Source organism: Erithacus rubecula (assembly GCF_903797595.1).
Source record: "Erithacus rubecula genome assembly, contig: scaffold_143_arrow_ctg1, whole genome shotgun sequence".
NCBI classification, from domain to species: domain Eukaryota; kingdom Metazoa; phylum Chordata; class Aves; order Passeriformes; family Muscicapidae; genus Erithacus; species Erithacus rubecula.
In genome coordinates this window covers 214,250-236,845 of record NW_027636155.1, presented here as the reverse complement: position 1 = coordinate 236,845, position 22,596 = coordinate 214,250, and the positions used below count along the sequence as shown (strand labels likewise).

The following is a 22,596-nucleotide window of genomic DNA, read 5'->3' as shown; positions in this document are numbered from 1 at the left end:
TACACAGAAAGGTAGCCCTTTCAGTTTTCTGTGGGAGATGATAACGTGGTTACTTCCTAATTTTTTATGTATTGGTATTAACACTGAGAGTAAGAGAAATGTCAGCTACAGGCCTGTTCACTCAGGTTAAAGGTGGGAAAGGACTGTTAGTTTGTGTCTGTTAGCAAGCATTTCCCTCTCTGGTTCTGTGTGTTTGTGCTCAGCTAGATCATACAGCATTGTTAAGTCTGGAAAACATATCACAATTCCAAGTGTGCTGAAATATTTCCAAAATTTTCCATGCTAGGAATGTGTGATGTATTGAATTTGATGCTTGTCACAATTTCTCTTTCTTAAATTTCATCCTGCTGCTTGTTATCACCAGCACCCTAAATACTTCCATTTCTTTTTTGGAAGCTGCATGTGTTGTTCAGTGTTCTGGAGCTCAAATAGCTCTTTGCAAACAGCCCTGAAATGAAAAGATCCTTTTGGAAGTAAATCTCATCAGGACAAAGCTGCAAAGTAATTTGAACTTTCCAAAATCTTGGAAACCACTATCATATGTTCCACATCATTTGGGGAAGCTGACTGTGTTTAGTTGTCACAGTCATTTTTTTATGAGCAAGTGCCTCCTGTGGTGATAACTGCTGTATTGCTTATCAGGGGCCTCTTTAATGCCAGTCATTATTAGTGTGAGCTTTACTCCATGGGACCAAACTCAATACTCCTCCCCACTGTCATCCATCTCCCCATCAATTTCCTGCTGGCTTTTTTCATTTGTGCCAGGATGGGTAAGGAGGTGGGATTTGGAGACACTCCAGTTTTGTCAGTAGGAGCAGGTAAAAATGTTCAGTTACTGCATAAAGGGAGAGGAGCTCTGGGTCCAATTCCTATTCATCAAAATTGAGAGAGTGGTTGCATGCTGATTAATACCAGATCAGTGCACTGTGGATTGCCAAGCAGTGGGAAATTTGGGTAAGGTGTTGGGCCTGTGCCTGCTGAACACATTGAATGCAGACTCTGCCTTTTCTGTGGCCTTTTGGCAGCTCTAAGAGGACAGGCAGCATTTGGTTCAGAATGTAGCCTGCAAATATAGTTAATCAGTGGTTTCTGTTTAACAGTTCTTAATTACAGCTCTTCTTAGTACCTGAACATTGCACGGAGAGACAACTCTGGAACCTTTGATCCAAGCATTGGGAGGCTGAGAGCTGAATTTTTAGTAAAACTGAGACATAGTCATAGCTGTTGCTGAGCTCTCTTATTTATGTGGAAATGTTGTCCCTGCCTTTGATGACTGTACAGTTAGATCACTGATGCACTGAAAAATCCAGACTTGACTGTTCTCATGGCAGCTGTGCTCTTTGCAGGGATCATTGATGCATCCAGCTGCAGGAGGAGCAGAAGCCTCTCCCAGTGGATGGATTTGTCACTGCCAGTGGAGGACAGCAGTAAGGTCTGTGTTTGGACACTCCTAAATGATGAACAGCTGAGACCAGCTGGGGATTCAAATTTCTCATGGGCTCCTCAGGTACCTGGTCTGCAGGGTTTGGATGTCTTTTGTGGTGTTCCCTGTGGAGAAGTGGGCATGGCCTAAAGCACCTTTTTTGTTTTGGGGGAGTCAGGGTCAGTCTCTAATCTGTTGGCCAAGATGCCAACTGTCACACAGGTGTTGGTTGTTCCTTCTCCACTAAAAATGGGAAGCGGATGCATAATGACGACTTTTAAGCTGAGCTGTGTTATAGAACTCTTGCCTGGCTTTATAGATGGGATGATACAGCACCTCATGATTCCACTGGAAGCTCTGAGAAGAGATGTGCAGTTCTTACAGTTCCATCATCTCAATCCCTCAGTATAGTTGGGTCCAAAATTTTATTTTAATTTTTACTTTGAGTTGACTTTTCTACAGAGTTGGATAAAGAATAGAAAAGCCAGGAACATTTCTAAGAGAGAGGTCAGATAATAGGTACACATCCTCTTAGTGTTATGACAGCAGCAGAGTAGAAGTGAAAGCTTGTTCATGCAGCTCCCTATATGGTCACTTCCTTGTTTTTCATTGGTAAAGAAAGGCCATCTAGGGATATGGGTTATACAGTGGTACCAACTCTTGGAATACTGAATCTTGAAGGACTGTCCTGGATATTGCCCAAGAATTTGCAAACCTGGCAGAAAAAAACACAGCTACTGTCCTGTGAAGAAACCAGATGTGCCAGGGAATAGTGGTAAAGAGGAAAGAAACTTGCAAGCTGAAGGATAGAGAACAAGAGAGGGAAGATGAGACGGAGCATCTAAATTGGGAGAGAGTAAAACTTATTATTAATAATAAGCAAAATAATAAGTTTAAAGTGCTGTGCATTATCAAAAACCCCATAACTAACACCACTATGAGATTCTGAAGCTGAGGTGGTCCCCAAAGCAGGGTGCATGCACATCAAGGTGTGCATAAATCAGTCCACTGGGATGTGAAAAAACATGGTTTTGTGCTATTAATAAATTTTTAAAACTATGTTTATTTCATCTCTAGCTTACAGTTTTTAGTTTTTCTGTATGTTTTACAAATGGCATAATATGTTAGAATGGTGGTACTTTGGGAAGATTTCTTTCCCTGGTACTGTTTGCAATTCAAAAGTTTGGAGATTAGTGTGGTAAACCACAGATGTAGCCGAGATCTGTGTGCTCTACATAAAATAGCTGTGTGAATGGTCTTGCATCTAATTTTAGGGCTTAGAATTATGTGAACTATATACCCTGTGGCAGAACCCTGATAAGAGAAATAGGAGTCTTTGAGAGGAAAATGGATGATTACAAGCTAAAGAAAGTCCTAGGGCTAGGAAAAGACAAAGAGGCAGTACAAACTGCTGCCCTTGCAAAGTGCACATGAGGGGAAGGAGGTTGTGGCAGGTACCTTTGCTTAGCACAAAGGTTGTGGAGGGAGTGCAAGCAGCAGGCAGTGCTTCAGTAAATATCATTCTGGGGCATTTGGGGGGGAGAGGGGGGGATCAGCACAAGAAAACAAATAAAATCCAGTGCCCCCACTCTCTCAGTCCCAGCTGACAGCCCATCTCTTCCTGGAGTTCACACAAAATTAAGACACAGAGGGTGGGGAAAGCCTTTAGTTCCCAGGAGAGCTGCATAAAATTATGGTTATTGATACCACCAAGACCACTACATAGGAGGTGCAGAGAGTGACACCTGCTCTTAGGACAGCTGTGCTGAGGAAGCAGGTAGTGAAAGAGGATGAGGGGCAAAGGTTTGCTCATAGCAGAGCTAAGAAGGGATGCACATACAAGATGAAGCAGCCAGGGTGCTGTATTTGCTGCAGTATGTAAAACATTCCAGTGCTATGGATATTGATGACTTGGCATTTCTTGGATTTTCTTTCCCTGTTCCTGTTTTGTTTGTGCTGTCACATATGCAAACAGAATGATGCAGTATTTTTATTCTATGTCAGTTCTCATCACTGAGGTGACAGGAGAAAAACGTGAACTGAGGGAAGCAGAGAAAGAAGATCAAATTTCAAACTGCATTAGTCTCCAAATCAGAAAACTATTTCTATTGTGAGTACATGTGTATTTCATATTGTTAATATTGATTTTGCTTAGTAGATCAGGGAATGCAGTGTTTCAATATGTATTTTTTTAAAAAATGGTATCTAAATGAACATGTTTGTATACATACCTAGAGAAATGAACTCTTGTACATTTATCAAATGTGATGTTCTGAGCACTAGAAGCAGCAACTGTACATAGATTAGCCAAATTGAGAACTGCTTTCTGTGATAAACTGAGTTTTGACAGAGTGCATAAGTCCTTAAATGTTGTGACTGGGATGACATATTTGTCTATTGTCTTTGGAGTATTTTAAAAGAGCAGTATATACATTGGTGGCCCTCATATGGGCAGAAAATAACAGTTTTTTGTAGAAACCAGTTTCCTCTATGCAAAAACCCTGTATGTATATGTGATAGGCACTCTTACACCTATTCACTGGAAATAATTTTTCCACTTTTAAAGAGCTATTCAGATAATTTGTGAAAATTAGGATAATGGTATTTTAGAGGTGAGAGCTATGCATCAGCAGTGGAGAACTATTAAACAAGAGATGATGTTCTGATGGTCTATTTAGAAAGATGGCAGAAAACAGCACAGGACATGATGGCATATTTATATGCTTCTGTCAGCTTTTAGTGTTCAAGTGACTGTTTAATCATTTTCTGACCAAGTCAGATTGCATGCAAAATTGCTCCTTTTATTTTCAGCTATAGTTTCTCATGCAGTTTGCAGGCTGCAGTTGCATTTAAGTTTATGTGAATTTGTATGAACCCACATTCATGCTGGTTTGTAAGTGTCCACAAAATACTACAAGCTAACTCTCTGTATACAGTTGACCTGAAATAGGTGCATGTTTCATTAAAACTCGTACAGAACATGATTTCAGTAACATCACACTCTTAGAAATAACATTAAAGTCTCAGCTACAGGAATCTCAGAATTCTGAGTCACTTTAATTGTAACAGCTTAGCTGTTTGTGTTGACTTTAAAAATCAAATGCCTGATAGCCTATGCAATGTCTGTGGGAGCTTCTCTGGGGCCTCTGTGGGTGCCACTAGTCACAATTACACAGGGAAGAACCCTGACCTCCAAGAAAACAAGGCTTGGCCCTAGTCAGGAGCTTAAATCCATGGAAGTGTTTGCACCAGCCTTGCTGGATGCATAGGTGAAAACCTTTTTTTTAATCTATGAAAATATAGGGCATCTTTGTCTATCAAAATCTGGGTTGAGCCCTTGTAGCCAGACAAATTCTATTGCATTTTCTAGTTGCAACACAGATTCTGAAATAATTCTGCAAGGACAAGGGCTTATCAGATCTCACTTGTCAGGACTTGCCTGAAGTTTTTTCTGCTCTTTTAACTCTTACAGCAGTTGTCTGAAAGAGTGATAGGTGTTACCTAATCAGTTTTAGCTTGCTGTTATACGGTTGTATAATTTAATGCCTATTTTTATAATGATCTTCATCAGTTTCTCTGCCTAATGGGTAGAACTAAGAGTGTCTGTTCTTTTAAAAATTAACTATCTGAATGGCAGCATGGAGAACAGATGTGGGATAACAGCAGAGGCTTGAAAACTGTGAACACAAGGTGGTACCAGAGCCAGTGAAGCTACAAGCAGCCACCTCACCCATCAGGGGGTTCTGAGCAGAGTAAAGAGGAATAAGCTCCCCCCATCAGCCTTGGTTCCTTTCTTTTGGAGAAAAGCTGCAGCCAGGGACAGTTTGCCGTAACTCTCTCTCCTATTCCAGACTAAGCAGGATTCATGGAGAAGTCTGTGGATAGCATAACAGTACAGAGAAGGGAGAGGTTTTACAAGGTCTCTAAATTCAGAAGGGTTTTTGTTATAGTTGGCAGTATTTTTTTATAGTAATAAATAGATTTGAACTAATAAGAAGCTCTTTTTTTTTTTTTTTTTTTTTAAGACTGTTGTAATCTAACAATACATCCTTAAATTCTTGACTTTCCATCCAGTAGTGTTTGTGAAGCCCACCTAAACTGCATGAGCTGTACTAACAGTACCTTCCTTAGAAGTGGGCACACTGGGGCTGTGGGGTTATACTTGGTTTCCCTTGGCTGTAGGACGGACACAGAGATTAAAAAAAAGGAGGAAAGCAAAAAAACCTTTTTTTTTCACTGCTATTAAAGAAAGCTTCTACCAGAATGTTTTTTATGATGGAAAAGACCAGATCTGCTAGAAGTCCTTTGTCTGTCTTAGCAAGGGATGAAGGTGGAGGTTTATAAGCCAAGTGAACTGACAAAAGATCCCCATAAGATTGAGCTCGCTAGGTGTGCAGGAGCAGAGTCTGTGCAATCCTTGTGTGTCCCTGACAGCTCCACTGCCATCATTAATACCAGACTGGAACCAGGAGCAAGGGGTCCTGCTCCTGGACCCCATTGCCAAAGGCTGCTCTGTGGTGAGGCAGCTGTTTGTTTACTTTCATAATATTACAGCTTGCAATCAATACTCACACAGTTTGCTGAGCCCTGAGGGGACAAAATGAATGGGGTTTTTCTTTCTATCTGGTGTTGACTGGCTTGTGCCTATTACATGACTAGTTTTTAAAACAGCTCACCATGATTTTTAGAGGAAATTTCCAATGCAGAATTCATCCCCTGATAAAAATCCCTTTGAAAATAAATAGAAACATGTTAATCACCTGATTTTCATCCCCTTACCCTGCCTAGCATTGGTGTACTCTGTTCCTTCCTGTGCTCATATCAATATTTCTGCCTGTTGATCTTTATACCATGACCTGTGTGAGCAACCTCCAAAAGTATTGGCTTCCTTAGTTGTCATTGAACAGTAGTGGGAGAGAGGGTTGGAAATTTACTCACAGGTATCCATCAGAGGCCTGAGAGTAGCTGGCACTTTGCAGGAGCTTCATCCTTGCACTTAAATGTGTGGATCAGCAGCTTGCTTGGACTTAGGCTCAGCAGATGTGGCATATAACAGCACCATGCAGCCTATATTTTTGAAATATATTTTCAATATTGGGATTCCCAGAATTAGTTATGTATAGAGCTGTGAAGCTCCATTTTAAATAAAAATATTTGTCATTCTTGCTAACACATAAGCAGCCAATTGTTTTTTTTAATAGCTCAGTAGGTTTCAGTAGGACAGTTGGCTAAGGAGGTTTTGTAAAGAAAAAAAACAAAGCGAGTTTTCTGAAGTAAAGTACAAATTTCTGAATGAAAAAAATACTTTGAATATTTTTTTCTTATAATACTATATTCTAATAATTTAAAAATAATATTAAAATATCTTCTGCAAAACTCATATGTTTTTGGGAGGGCAAGGGTGGAGTGTTTTCCAGGGTGTGTTATATTGATAGAAATTATATTCAGTCTTGTGGTTTTGCATCACAGACAAAAGCTGTGGTCTGTTTTCCTCTCCTACCCTCCATCTCATAGGAGTTTTTCTGTAGCTCATCCAATTTTCCTCTCATCTGCACCATTACATTGTTATCCTCTGTATACTTGAGGTTTTCTTTTGCTTTCTTTTTTACCTTCAATCTCTTGCTCCTTTTTTTCACCAGTTAAGAGCCTGAGGCGGAGGCTGCTGTTTTTTTCTCCTGTTGAAATTACTCAGTTTCCTCAGTGCCTGCTGGTGCTTTGCATGAGCAGTCACCAAGTGGAATGGAATTGGTTTCAGAGAGTGAAATTGGGTCACAAGCCTTTCGTGGTAGTATCAAAAACAGCAGGGAGATCACTGCTTTCCAGCCAGTCTTAGAAGAGTGTCAGCTGCAAATCACAAACAGTGTTTTTGGTTTTTTTGGTGAGTTATGCAAATGAGACACTGAGCATAGAACTCTTGTGCAATAGTTTACAGATGGTGATTTAGCATAAACAGAGTACCTGTATCTCAAACCCATTATTAATTAAGGCAATCAGCAGAAGTTCTGGATCTCAACTGTTTTACTTTGGGAACATTAGCCTGCTATGTTTTCTTTAAACTAATCATGTAACTAATCTCTGTAATTCAGAATCCTTTAGTATAGGAAGTAATGCCGACCGCACCTGCAATTTTATTGCTGTAAATCCCTTGAAGATTGGAGTTTTAACCAAGAAGTAGAAGAAACAACCAATGCCTTTTGTATTTGTCCAGAAAAGATCACAAGGTAAATCAGTTGGTTTAATTAGTCTAAATAAAGATGACATGTCTTCAGGTGGAATGGGTGGAGGCCAGAAATAGCCTTTCTTTTTCCCACAAGTATTTTGTTTAGATTCACTTCAAAGTTTGAAAGGCTGGAATGAGAGCTAGAACAATTAGCTTTTTTGACTTAAAAGAGAGTTAGGAGCAGAACTATCTTGTAATGGCATAGATAAATGTAGTGGGTTTTGGTTTTTTTTCCAGAGACTGCTTGTTATTTTTTTTTTTAAGAATTCCCTAACAAATCTCATAGTCAAATTCCTTCTTCATTTATCATGTACCACTAATCCTTTTGTAAGAAAGAGGAGCATTATCAGCTATAGCACACCACCACAGCAGGTAAAACCTTTTATTCATATGGTTTTGCAGATGTGTCACCACATTTTAGGTGGATTTCATTCAAACCAACACAAAGTAAGTGATACAATGAAAATTGGTGAAAAATCTCACCAGATGCAGCAGACCAACCATGATGACACTTTCAGACTTGCTGGACAAGGAGAGGTTCATGGGTTTAAGAGGGCTCAAAATAGGGCTTGTGGCCAGGTTGTTTGGCTTTCTGGATATTCGCATGTATATACCTGCTATTCACACAGATATGTTTGGGTTCTATCTGGCCTACTGGTGTCAATGAAAATTCTGTTGACAGAAGCTGTGGCATAGAGATTTCACTTTCCTCCCCACAGTGAGAAGCTGTTACAAGGCCTCTGCTGTGCTGACATTACACTTGAACTCTGTTGAGCATCTAAGTGATGTGCAGCTCTTATCAATCTGCCTGTCCATAGACTTTGTACTGTTGCTTATTGCTCAGTCATGGGATATTTTCTACATGAAGCTGGTAGCAAGGGAAAACAACCCTAACAGGATTCTTGAAATCTGAGGCATCACTTTCTTCTAGGTATCTGCTTTGACACCAGAGATTCAGCATTTTTAACATTTTTAAGAGAATGAATTTAGGAATCAAATCATGGTAATTATTAATGTAACTTTCTTCATATCCAGGTGGGTTTTGTCCAAAGAGTTACCGTTTCAGATATGCTGTGTATATTACTTATATTCAGATATGCTGAACTATATGGCTTAGGTATCACTGTTTGCCATGAAATGGTTTTCTGTGTTGAATACCGAATGTGAGGATATGACTTCTGTTAGAAGAAAAGGGTCAGAATTCTCATCAGAGAAAGTGTTTTTCTGCCCTAAATGCTGCAAAATTCTTTTTGTGTAATGGTGAACATGTGCAGGTTTATTTTCCGTATTGTTGTTATTCCTTTCCTTGCTGCCATTAGTGATGTGTAGTTTCTTGTCCAGAAGTCTATGGAGACACCTGTGAGAAGCACTTTCACAGACAGGGCAATTTATTTGAATGGTGTAGCTGTTGAATGGTGTAGTTGTCCTGGCAGAAACCAGAAGTTGTAATAAACTGTACTTTTGGGTGAGATCTAGATTCAGTAAACTGTGCTTCTTCTTTACCTGTTCATTTCTTCTTGTCAGTGTTCTGGCCAGGTGGAACATTGGGCTGCTTACACTGGAGACAGCCACCAACTAAGGTCTGAAACTTTGCACACCACATTTGTTTGTGATCATTTGTTTGTCATCAGCTGCCAGACAATTTCACAGTTAACAGCTGAAGATCAGGTGTGACTCAGACATCAGGTCTGGACAAACATTTTCTCCAGTCTAACTCCATGTTACTGGTCTAGTGGCCGTGGTGTTGGTGGCTCTCTGCCTCTTAATTCTCAGTCAATGGGTCCCAGGGCCCATTTTGTCTAGGACACGCTTCCTTAAGGGCAACATGATCCAAATGATGGTTTCCTTATTTGTTAGGTTAAAATTAGTGTGTTGTGGGCCACTGAGATAGCAAACCGAGTGCCAGTTGTCTGGTACCTTCTAATTGTTGCAGCCATGATGTTATTTTCTCAGTTTTACTGTTTTCAGGCATGTGGTCTGTGTTGAGTTTGGGTGCAAGGCAGGCAAGCAGATCTTATGCCACAAAGCCATTTGTGCTTTTTGTCACATGGTTTGGCTTTTGGAGTGATTCATGCAACCACTGAGGTTTCAATTACTTTGAAAACAGTAAAGAAGTCTGTACTTGGAGTACAGTGACCGCCTTTTGCAGTAAAGTCTTACCATTCATTCCTTCAGCTCTTTTTTGTGCACTGGGAAGATATGTTAACCCTCTGTTGTCCTGTTGCAGCCTGTTCAGAATTACAGGCGTGCTCATGCAGAGGTTGTACTGGGATAATGTGGTGCCTATGCACATGGCAGGTGAAGTCACAAAGAGAGAATGTGAGGCTGTCACATCTCGGGGCATGCTTGATCAGCCCTTGTTGTGTAAGGTTGCAGTGTGTGTTCTGCTGGTTCCAGCAGCAAGCAGCCAGGAAAACTGTGTTCCTAAAATCTGCAGTGAGGACTGTGTGATTCTTGCGAGGGAATTAGCAAGTACGTTTGAAGTGCAAAGATTGTGTTGTCAAGTGGACAGAACACTTGACAGGACTCTGAGAATAATGTGTCTTTTCAGCCTATGCATTGAGTCATTGTGTGATGTTTGGCGAATTGCTTCAGCTGTTTTCCCCCAACAGGAAATAGAGGACCCTGCTTTACAGTGAGATCTGTAAGAGATATATAACATATAGAGATTATACAGGTCTTCACCAAAGCTTGGATAATCATTACTAGCAGTGGCATTAATTTGAATTAGTTTCCTGAATGAATGGGGGTTTGATGTATGCAATTTGTGTTTCAGTTGGGCAAACTGATAGTTGGTAGAATGGTGCAGAGATTTTGGTGATTTTTTTTTTTTACTTGTAAGCAGAATTCTAATTTTAGTGAGAGTAAAGATGTTTATAATTTGAAGCCAATTGCAGCAGAGGTTTGCAAATTGCTAACAGAAGGTTTAAGTAATTTACGTAAGGAAGTAATGATGTTTCCAGTATCTTTTAGATTGATATGGTTATAGTTGGTGTTCCTTCTAATGTAATATTTACACCTTGTTTTAGAACAGTAATAGCTGCTACTGAAAATATCATAAAACTAAGAGACAGAAATCCATTTTTTTTGTGTGTTTGCATCACATCCTGGTACCATATGGCCAGTGGTTACCCTCCTCACCTCTGGTCAGAGAAGATTTGGGATTCTTCTGTTAGGTGGTGTCCCACAGTGCCAGTGGTTTTGTTGCTGCTGTAGTTTGTGCAGCAAACCTGGATTTCAGGCTGGTGGTTTCTGAGCTACTGCAGAACAAATATGCATTGATTCTGATTAACTGAAACATGGTTGACAACTGTGACAAACAGGGCATGTTGTCATGTCTGGATTGTATTCCTGCAGATGCCCAGGTGCCACACACAGTGGTGTGGCAATATATGGACTACCTTGTTTATCTTCTCTTCCTACCTGTGCAGAGCATGGCTTAAAAAACATAGGTTTGACCACTGTCTCCAGAAGAACAGACCCCAAGTAAAGTGGTTAACTGATCACAGAACAGCAGTTGAATGTGATGTGTGTGCTGCAGGAACTTGCACTATAAAGGCTCAGGAAATGCTAGGTTGTCCTAGATACATCCTTCTTGCTGTCTGCCACACGCTCACATAAAAGGCTGTAGAACATACCTAAATGAGGCATTCTAAAAGCAATTCTCCTGGATGGATCCCTGTGGCAGGAAAATCTCTTCAGCTTGAATTGCCTTTTTCTTTGCTGTCCTTTTCATTCAGTTTTCAATTCACTTATTTATATTCTGTGTCTCCACTTATTCTCCCAGGAGATGCCAGACAATAAGCTCCTTTGCTGTAGATATGGAGCTTTCTGAAAATGCACAGGTGAGGTAAATTGAGAAAGATGTGAACTAATTTTCATTAATTCACAAATGTTGTATTATGCAACTATATAAATTGTTTTATGAGTGGAAGCACCTCATAATACCAGAGCTTTAGATGATTAATATTCTCTCTACAGTGGTCTCTAATTAGTTAGAATAGGTTTGACCAGTTCTGCTCTCATGCTGTGATAACATACCAGGCCTGAAAAGGTCACAGCTACTGGGATCTAAAAAGATTGTTACAGGTTTGTTTTAGCAATTCAGTTAAGTTAATAAAAATAGAAATAATAAATGGAGAAGGCTGATGCTGATATTATAGCTTTTATTTGCCACTGCCTTGGTCAGAGGCTTTGCACTCTGAAAATTCATTCAATGTGAAAAAAATCTTCATGGATTAGAGAACAAGACTTTCAGTAAAACTTCTTTTACATCTTATTATGATTCTTTGTGCAAAACTGGGTTATCTCTGGCTGCTGTGCAGGCTAAAGCATCTGGGGTTTTCTATAATCTGTGTTTTGCTGTCAGTATCCCTAGAGGACTCACTGCCAGCTGAAGAGAGACAAAAGATGGTGCTTCCACCAAGACTACACCTTTGCTTCCCTCTACTCTTTTGTCAAGTAACCTGATGAAAAGACCAACTATGACAAGCACTGGCTAGCTGAGTGTTTTCCCACAGTCTAGGAATTAGCTGATCACGCAATCATTTGGTCTCTTGCTGCTTAAGCCTGACACAAATGTGTGATCATATAGGAGAGGAGCTGGCATGTAAAAAGCTGTCCCATAGGCAGTGCAGTTTTTTAAACCAGTGGTGCACAACAGGCTTAAAGGAACAGTAAACATCTGTAACATCAGGGTCCCTTAATGTTAAATCAGGCAACTTAACCTTCAGTTAAATTACTAGTTTCTTTGCTAGTTTGTTCAGTTGCTTTGAATCATCTGTTATGAAAGGTTTTTCAAATTCTTGGATTGCCTTGCCTAACCCTCTGCTTGGGTTAGGAACACACATCAATTGGAATTGAAGGCATAGCTTGGGGTTGCAGTATAGTGGTATGGAAAATCTTGGTTATTTCTAACCTTAATGTGGCAAAGGATTCATGAAGGGGCTGAGGTATTAACATCTCTTTGCTAAGCCATTTTGAAAACTGGATTTGCAAAGTTACTGACAGTGTATCTCCAGGGTACATAAAGTTTTCATTGAATAATGCTGTGTGAGATGCTCTGACTCGTTAACCTGCTGTTGCACCAGGTTCTGTGTATTTTCCAAGTTACAAAACTGCATGGCACAAGAGTCAGGGGTATTAAAAATGCTGCTAAAAAGTTAATTGCTGAGTTTTTTCCATGGTCCAAATGGGGTTGGATTACCTTGTCTTTTTTAGGCAATGGCACTAACCTCTGACATAAGCCCCATTTTACCCAGTAAGTAAAGTTGAAGTCTGTTTGCAAAATGAAGTGTTTTGAGAATATTTGTATTACAGAATAGGATACAGTGTAACATGCAAGTGTCTGAGGCACACCACAGGTGGCATTCCTGACTATTTTGTTTGCCCTGAAACTGTATTTCTCAATGGTTAGCAGTTCAGAAACTGTCTTTGACACAGAATGTGTCCTCACTGGAGTCACAGTACCTCTGCTGTGCCTAAACCCATCATATACATTGTGTATTTTACTGCTCTGGGTCAAACTGAAGAACTGAGATGAGGAATAGGTAGTTCATAGGTGGTGAGACAAGACCCTGCATCACGGCAAGCACTGGCAGCTGATCCAGCTCCTCCATTGCAACCTCAGATGAACTCAGTTGTGCTGAGCATGGTGCTTCTGCAGTAACCCTGCTGAGAGCTGGTGGGAAAGCAGTGACCCATCAGTGAACCTCACAGGCTCCATGTGCCAAGGCCTCAATTGCCACCGAGATACCATTGAGGTCAAAGAGTCGTGGGAAGATGCTGTGCAAAGCATCCTCTGCAGAATGCATCAGCTCCTTCCTCCTCCCTGGCCCTGACACATGGAGGTGCTTGTCATCAGGGCAGAGTTTCTTTGTGAGTGTTGGAGGTGAGGCTGGACCCATCTAAACCTGTGCTCTTGCTTGTGGTGCTCAGGTTAAAATTGATAGCAGAGGATTTTGATTCTCTCCTGTGTCTCATGTTTTGTGCAATCCTGCACTAGGTACTCTGGGCTACACACTGCTTTTCCAACTCTGCCTTTCCTCCTGCACTGTATCCAGATTCTTCATGTGTTGCCTCATGCATGCAGAAAAGGACACACACTGTCAGTAAAATTTCTTTATGTTAGTCTTTTCTCTACTTTTTCTACTTTTGTGTGAAAAGAGTGTCTTAGCACAGTGTTACAAGGTTATGTTAATTAGAATAACCAGTAACTCAAACTAATGCTGAGTGGGTAGAGTTTGGTGTGTTAATGTATTAATTTTTATCAGGACAGAAAGGCTCTGGAGGAAGAGCCCAGGTCTTCACTGCATTTTTGTTTCATTTGCTTGTTGTGGGTTGTGAGTTTTTGTGCAAAACACTTGCTGTGGTCTTGAGCAGATTTATCCAGATAAACATTATGATCATGAATGTGTACAGTCAGTGTACTCTAAGCATGTCTCTAAAATTGCAAGTTTACAAGTCAGTTCCAAAAATCTCCTGGTTTAAAACACACCGTGGGCAGTTCAGTGGGCTGAAAATGTGATTTTACAATTCTGAGGAATAATCTTTTGCTTGGGAGTAGGTTGTATTAAAGGAAAACTATTGTATTGCTTATCACCTTTGATCTGTATATGATGTGTCTTGTAACCTATATCTGTCTCTTCTTTTGTGTTGCAAAGGGAGAGCTTTTTCAGGGTATTCTGTACACAGTTATACCTTGATGTTCACTGTAGTCCGTGTCCTTGGTCTGTTAGGTCAGTGCTCTGTGTTATGAACCTCATTTTGGAGTTTGTAAAAACATGAAATATACTGAAATACCTCTGTCTTTTCTTTTTCAGGATATAAAGTTTTGAACAGTGCCTCTCCAACAAGTGTGATGAGAAATGGCTTTAGGAAACAATACCCAGAGAAGTTATTCCATCATCCCCTGCTTCATCTTTGTTGAGGTGAGTGCAGCATTCAGCTGCCAAGTCTACATAGAAGGCAGCTCTTCCCTGGAGGAATTAAGTAATTAGTTACCCATTTTATTTGTAGCAAAGGACGCTGTCTTAGTTGATCACATAGATATCCATCTTCATACTCCGTGCCATCAGGTCCCACTGAAAAAAAGTCCTGCATGAGTTACCCAGATGGCAGGTACAATCATGCAAGAATGAGTCGAGACACTGTGCATCCAAGACTTCTCTGGTTTTCTGGCTAGTCCTATGGTACTTGGCAGAGAATGGGCAGTAGCTACAGGTGTAGGTCAGCAGCAGGGGATTGCTCATCTTCCCAATCTTTCCTCAGATGTCTCTCCATCCTGGTGCTGCACAGGGACCAAAACTCATTCAATCTCACAATCTGATGGTGGGCAACACTCAGCTCTGATTTCACTTCAGGTGGAACACCAAATGTAGATGAGCCATGCCTGACCTTTAAGTGTGGTGAAGATGATTAGCTAGGACAAGGGCTGAGAAACGTCTAGCAGTACATCTGCAGTTAATGCTCCATGTCTGTGTTAAAGGCAGTTGGTGTGGTGAGCTTTTAAATTATTATTTAATTATTTTATTTTTTTAGTGCATACAGGTGGTAGTTTATGGTTCTTCTTTAACTTACCCTAACACTGATAGACTGGCCAACATTGGTTATTCAAATCCATGATTGTTCAGCTGGTTCATATAAGGCTGGGACAGTTTTCTTGGCAAGTGAGGCAACTCTGTTTCCAGGGGGGATTAAAGCTTCCATCAGTTTTAAATGGTAAAAAGGTGATAACTGCCTGTAAATAACCAAATTCAGGGCCACCTGTCTGATGTAGCTTAGATGGAATGCTCATTCTTTGGCCTGAGTTCTGAGGCAACTTGAGCTCTTCCATAAGATAAAAGCCAGTAGCTGTCAAAGGATTAATTGTTATTCTGATGGAGACAGTGGGTAACTGCTTTATTCTAACAGCTAGAGAAGGAAAAGGTAAAAATGAGTGATAAGCAGAAATTAGGTCAGAAAAACACCAAATAAATAGCAAGCAGGGATGTGATGTCTCCAATTTATTGCTTAAACAAGCAGCTCTGAAGACTTTTAGTCCTCTAAAGAAATGAATGATGGACCTGGTTGGCAACTTATGACAGTGACATAAATTGTTCATTCAAGACTGATAGGAGGATTTTTTGCTCCATAAATGTAAATTCCTTGTCCTTTCACATAATTGATATGCTGATTAAAACACAACATTAAATTAAAAATCAGTCAAAAACAGGGAGGTAGTGTCTGAAAAGATGTTCTCTCTGCTGCATTTGATAAAAACGTTCTTCCTTTCCCTCTTTGTCCGCAGTATAGATTTTTAATGGGACTGGGACTACAAATTCATGGCCTTGTGTCAAGCATTGTAGCATTAAACAACAGGAAATCTAATTTCCTGTTGGGAGTGCAGAGATGATTGATAGTAACCATTCCATCTGAAAAGTCCCTGTAATCCTAAGACACACTGAAGTGTTGTTCTATTTTCACTGCTGTGCTTCTGAGACTAAAGTAAGTGGGTTTTTTTTTTTCAGACAAGCTGCCCCAGACACCAAGTCCTGTTCTGAATTACCTGGGTGAGGACAGACCCTATTTTTGTTGCTTTGAAGCAGCCATGAGAATTGATTAGCAGTGTGACAACTTGCTGCTGCTGTGAAAAGCAGGACAGCTAAAAATAATGTTGCCTGCTTTCCTGACAATATTTTTTTTTGTGGGAAAACAATTCAGCAGCAGCCATGCTTGCAATCATGATAGGAAGAGTGATAGTCAGTAAAAATTATCATAGGCACGTTCCTCAGAGTGTGCTGCCTCCCTCACTGGAATCTTGTCCTCTGATTAAAAGTTTTGAGATACTTGCACTTAAGAAAATAATGCTGAGCCTTAATTGTGATGTCAGTTGCCCTGGATGTAGCTATTTGCTAGCTGCCTACTCTGCAGTGTGCCTTCATGAAATTGTGGTGGCAGAGGTAGAAATGAGGTGTCACCAGGAGTCTGGACACTTTAAATACCATCATGCTTCAGTCTGTACAAATATGACACAGTTTTAGCCCTTAGTCTAATTTCCATTTTTTTCCCCATTTCATTTTTTTCTGACTGAACTAACTTGTAGCTGTCAGTTATTATGGAACCTGACCTGAAGATGAATGGCTCATTATAAAAACTTAAACCCTGTGCCTGACTCTATAAATTCTTTTTCATGTTCAACATGAAAAACTTTTAATAGTGAAGGGATAACATATGATGTCTAGTCTAAAATGACAGAAATGTTTAATCAACATTTTCATTCCCTAATTGGAAATACAATGTCACATTATGAATGGATTTAAAGACTAAATAGGGAATCATTAAACTAATTTTGGTCCACTTATTAAATCTGAGTCCCTCTCCCAAATAATGCAGGCAGCTTTCTGGATGACTCTTTATTCTATTATAAGAGGTGTCATTACAGTCTGGCATTTGTCACCAAGTGTTTGTGAAGATTTGGTGCAGTGTATTTTATTAAACACGTAAACAATTGACTAGTATGTGCAGGAGATTAAGATTCTCCTTTTCCCTTCCCTCCGTGGCAGACAGCATCCTGAAAGGAGCCTTCAGGAGGCTCTCTCAACCTTGGGTTGCATTAGACAGATGTTAAATAGTGGAGAGATGCCCTACTCCAGAGCTTCCAGAGCCCTTTGGAGTCAGTGATGGACCCAGAGCATGCAGCAGAGGCTGCATTTGATATGCTCTGGATCTACCCCAACAAATGCCAGTAGTGCACAGCAGCCTGTGTGAGGATTTGTTAGTGGCCAGAATTGATCACTGAAGAGTTTGCAGGGATGGCAGCCAAGCATGAGAGAAAGCAGGAGAAGCAGCGTCTGGTATGACAGGAGGAAAAGTCTCATGTTCTTCCTTTTTCCCTTATGGTGGCCTTTGTTTGCCAAAGCGCTTTGTGGGGTATCTCCTCCCTCCTTCACCTGCTAGGACAGAGTACTGTCAAAAACATCTGTAACATTTCAGCATAGCTGTGCTGTTATTTTGCTATCCCACTTGGCACGGTTTGATCCAGGGAATGTTGTGTTACATCCTTCTGTGAGAAACTTTATTAAAAACCTTAACAAAATACAAGAAAGGACTGAATAAGGAAAAATTACAGTGCTGGGAGCGCAGGACAAAACTGCCACATGCTCATCTACAAAATGGATGCTCTTATATTTATGCCCCTGGCCCCTCTTAAAGTCTTGTCAGTAAACTTTCTTTGCTGATTATTTGTGGAGGCATCTTTTTTGCTACTTGGTTGGAGCTCAGGTGTTGTCATGTCCTAGTAACAAGCCTTCCCTCCTCCCGAAGTGCCCTGTACAAGGGGCACAGGTTAATAATAGCAGTAATACGGGGAGAACAGAGCACATCTAAATAATAAATCACAGTAATGTAACTATACATCAAAAAAACTTTCTTTAACATACATATAATGTTCATCTCTAATTGTGAGAGGCAATTTACTCAGCTGTAACACTTCCATGGACCATCTAGCATGTGCTGGTTGAAGGTGGGGAAAGGTGCAGTCACAACTGGCAGATGTGTTTTATGCATGAACACACAGCCAGTTTGTGCAGTGAGGAATAAACTGTCAGAACAACTAAGCTTCCTGAGGTCTGGGCAGTGCCAGGGATAGAAGTGGGAGAAATGCAATGCCTGGCAAATCCCAGTCCTCTTCCTGTGGGACTGGTGAACTGCCCTGAGGTCTTCATCCAGTACTGTTTTCCATGCTCTGTGCTCTTACCTTCTCTTTGTTCATCTCATTTTGGCAGTCAGCTTTATAGAAGAAAACGCTTTTGCAGCCTATTTGATGCTTATCATTAGTGACAGAAAGTGCAAGGCAATGTGATAATTGCGTTTAGCAAATAGATTTGGAAGGAAGATTTCATATTGTGAGTAAACAGCGTCCTCACAACTACACATGACTTCAGGGGGAAGGCATGAGAGTAACTTTAGAGCCATTGTGTCTGTTTGAATCGTGGTTTTTGAAGAAGCAATATCTTTCTCTTTCTGCAAAGAAAACTCTCTTCTCAACAAGAGTTAGGGCTGTAATGGCTCTCTAGGCAACAAAAGGAGAAATTTGGACAGGAATTTCTGTTGATGAGGCATTTTCTACTTCCTTTTTCCTCCTCCTCACACTGCAAGTCCTGACCTGACAGCTTGAGCTGTTTCAGGGAATTATCTAAGGATTTATTTTCAATTGCAGTTACTCCTGGAGGAGTTGGGTGTATCTGAGGTGTGTCTTTGCACATGAAAACACTAAAATTTTCTGTAACCAAAATGAATTGAATTGTCTTAAATTGATCAAAGAGTTATGAATACCAAAAGGCTTTGATATATGACTGATGCATATTCTTCATTGTGCTTCATTGTGGATTATTGTAATCCTGACTTTAACAAGGTAATAGGGGCAGAGTCAAATATGCAACACCATTAAAACTTTAAACATTGGCCTTCTTTAAATTCTGTAATTTGAAGATCACACTTTTTCACACTAAATCCATTTTTCTGCCCCCAGAAAAGCTTTTGCAGGCAGAGTGGAAATTGCTTCTTCTTGACAACCTGAAATATAGGACATTGCAAAGGGCTGAGGATTTTTTACAGAAAACATCTTCTCCTCTTCCCCCCAAATGAATTAAATTATATTTAAAAATCTGAAAAATATAAAGTCCTGATGATTTGAACTGTGGTTATGCTGTAGCCTCACCGGATTTCTGCATCTACAGTGGGGTACATTTTCCTTTACTTTTTGCTCTTTTATATTTGGACAGATTGAATCATCTTCAAATACCAGTTCAAATGTAATTTAAAAAAAATGTTTCAATTTACAGAAGCACTGAAGGAAAGCATTCTTCTTCCTTGCCCACATACATTTTCCTGTCAATATTTCGTGTAGTCAAGCCAACAGCTGAACTATGGAGTAGCAGGAGAATTTCTGCAATACTGAGACAAGTGCATCTTGAACTTCTTTTTATCGTCAGGACTTGGGGAGCTGTGGAAAAAAATCAGTAAATTTAGAACATTCATGACCTATGTGGCATTTGTTTTATTATAATTTCTTGGTTAGGTGTTCTGAAAATTTTGTAAATTTGGGTGTGCTGGCAGGTGCCCTCTAATTTGTAGCAGCATTTGAGGAGTGTGAAATGACTTCTTACGTCTGCTGCAGTCCTCAAAGTTACATTTCTAAGAGACATTAAATGTATTTAAAGTGACTTTTTATTTGTTTATTTTAAAAAAAGAGTCCCTTGTCTCATCATAAAAGCTTGCTGCTTGCATTACAGCTTTAGTGATATCATTAAAATTGCATAAACGACATAGAGATATAAGATTGAGACATAAATTTTGGATATTCAAAATGCAGTGTTTATATCAAGATAATGCCCTAGAGAGTGCAAAATAAATCCCATCAGATTTAACCTAACCTTTAACTGTAAGAGCATCCCAAGGTGACCTAACTTCCAAACACTGTAGCCTTCAGTGACTCTGCTCCTTCCTTCTCCATCCATGCCATGCTTAAATGTGCTGTGCTTCTCCGATGGGATGCTGTGAGCACAGAATCACTGGGTTGGAAGAGACCTCCAAGGTCATCGAGTCCAACCTGTGCCCTAACATCTCAACTAAACCATGGCACCAAGTGCCACATCCAGCCTTTTTTTAAACATATGCAGGGATGGTGACTCCACCACCTCCCCGGGCAGACCATGCCAGTACTTGATCGCTCTTTCCATAAAAAACTTTTTCCTGATATCCATTCTATATTTCCCTTGGTGAAACTTAAGACTGTGTCCTCTGGTTCTGTCAGTTGCTGCTTGGAGAAAGAGACCAACCCCACCTGCCTACAGCCACCTTTCAGCAAGTTGTAGAGAGTGATAAGGTCACCCCTGAGTCTCCTTTTCTCCAGGCTGAACAGCCCCAGCTCTCTCAGCCATTCCTCACAGGGTTTGTGTACCAAGCCCCTCACCAGCTTTGTTCTCACCTCTGGACATACTCAAGGGTCTCAACGTCCTTCCTAACCTGAGGGGCCAGAACTGGGCACAGCACTCAAGGTGTGGCCTCACCAGTGCTGAGTAAAGGGGAAGAATGAGCTCCCTGCTCCTGCTGGCCGCACCATTCCTGATACAGGCCAGGATTACATTGGCCTTCTTGGCCACCAGGACACACTGCTGGCTCATGTCCAGCTGCTGCCCACCAGTGCCCCAGGTCCCTTTGTGCTTGGGCACTGTCCAGCCACACCATCCCCAGAGTGCTCCAGAGCTGTGTCTGTGCTGGTGTTGTGTAAACTGCCTGTCATTACTGTGAGAACTGGTGCTGACAGATGCTGTGCAAATCCAGAGGGCCTCCTCTTGTAGCAGGGTGATGTTTCTTCATAATCCCTGTGCTTCAGTCACTTCTGTTTCTTGGAATTGTTTCTGGTTTCATTCACTCAGTATAAGTATCTGATTCTCATTGCTCTTTCTAAAAATCTCTATATGTACCTCATTTGCCAGTTATTCCTCAGCATTTGCTTTCTTTATCCTCCATATACTTCCCTTGTTCCAGGTGACTGGACAACTCCATATTATAAAATTGGCTTAATCTCAGTGAATAGGTGTCTCTTGCACATCAGATTCATTTTGTTGAATTGCTAAGCAGCTTTCATATTATCTGACTATAGAAGAATCCTTCTAAGTGCCTCACAGTTGGGCAGAGAGCACAGAAAACACTTGGCCAAAATAGGCACTGTGAAGTAAATCTGATTATTGTTTGATTCTCCTTAGCTTCTTGAGGTCCTCTTAAAATTAACATTAAGGTGTTGCCATGAGAGATTTGGTGCTTTACTGAACTTTCCTTTAAAACCTAAGTGAAAGAAGGCTTGTATTCCTGCTTGCAGACATGTGAAGCCTTTTTTTTAAATTCTTCCCTTTATCCTGAAAACTTCCAATTGCAAGTAATCCATTCAACCTGAATAACATCTTATAATTTCCACCAATGAATCTGGTACACTTTTCTAGGAAGGTCTTAAAGGTACCCAAAGTTCTTTGTCTTTATGAGTAATAAAAAAGATGGATTTGCTAGTAGAAAAAAATGCTATTAACAAATTGCTGTACCTGTTTACATTGTGCATTGAAGCTAGCCAACACTTTTGAGAGCTACTATAATTTATAATATGTTGTTCTGTTTAATCAGGTTTCTAAGAGAGGGAATTGTACGGGCTTTTTTAAATACTCAGCAGTTAGGAAGATTGATTTGCTCTGGTTCTGAAGTACAAATGCATTTTTCTCATTTTTTAGTTAAAAAAAAAATCATAGCTTTAGTAGATTTTTATTAGAAAAACTACTGATCAGAAAGTTTTGTAAATATTTCAGAAAAGGGGTTATGAACCAGGCACTGTTCGTGCAGTTGTTCTCTGTGTGCAGAAGTCTGCAGGATGTATTTGAAGCCTTCTAAGTTGTGAGGCATTTCCAGTAATGACTGAGCCTCTTTAACTGGGCTTAAAATACACAGCAGTGTGAAAATGCACAGGGCACAATGTGTAACTGCCCACTTTTCTCCCTCCTTCCTTTTTAGAGGTATACTTAGGTTTTGGTTTCATGAATATTGCTGTGAAGCCCTTAATGTGTTAACTTTTTTTTGTAAAAACTTAAGGGATTTTCATGTTTTCTTTCACTAGCACACAACACTCGGATACATGAACATTTGGAGATCAAGAAAAGTGCAGTGCATTATCAAATTATTGATTGTTCCTGTGATAAAGCTGCACTATTTCCTCTGGTCTACATCTGTGAATAAAATTTTTTGTTTGTTTTGGTTTGTAGGCATATCCCTGCACTTACTTAATTTGCATAAGTTACATGAGGTTCTAAAAAGAGTGGAAAGGAATCAATAGGGACTCACAAATGTGGTCTAAGTAACCCTAAGTACAACAGTCAAACCCTTCCAGAACTAATCAGTAGGAAAGAAATGAAAAATGCAGCAGCAAAAG

At 40.3% G+C, this 22,596-nt stretch overlaps 1 protein-coding gene across 6 annotated transcripts in view; it reads left to right on the top strand.

Moving 5' to 3' along the window:
* Positions 1-22,596, top strand: part of PLPPR1 (phospholipid phosphatase related 1) — a 121,795-nt gene that overhangs the window by 44,506 nt on the left and 54,693 nt on the right. For 5 of the 6 annotated variants that reach the window (XM_079332060.1, XM_079332056.1, XM_079332061.1 and 2 more), the window contains one exon: positions 14,465-14,572. In XM_079332060.1, coding sequence (XP_079188186.1) covers positions 14,510-14,572 — 63 coding nt within the window. In that variant the 5' untranslated portion in view covers positions 14,465-14,509. Of the gene's footprint in view, positions 1-11,430; positions 11,489-14,464; positions 14,573-22,596 lie in introns of those variants that run through there. The other variant, XM_079332057.1, reaches the window with a different exon arrangement.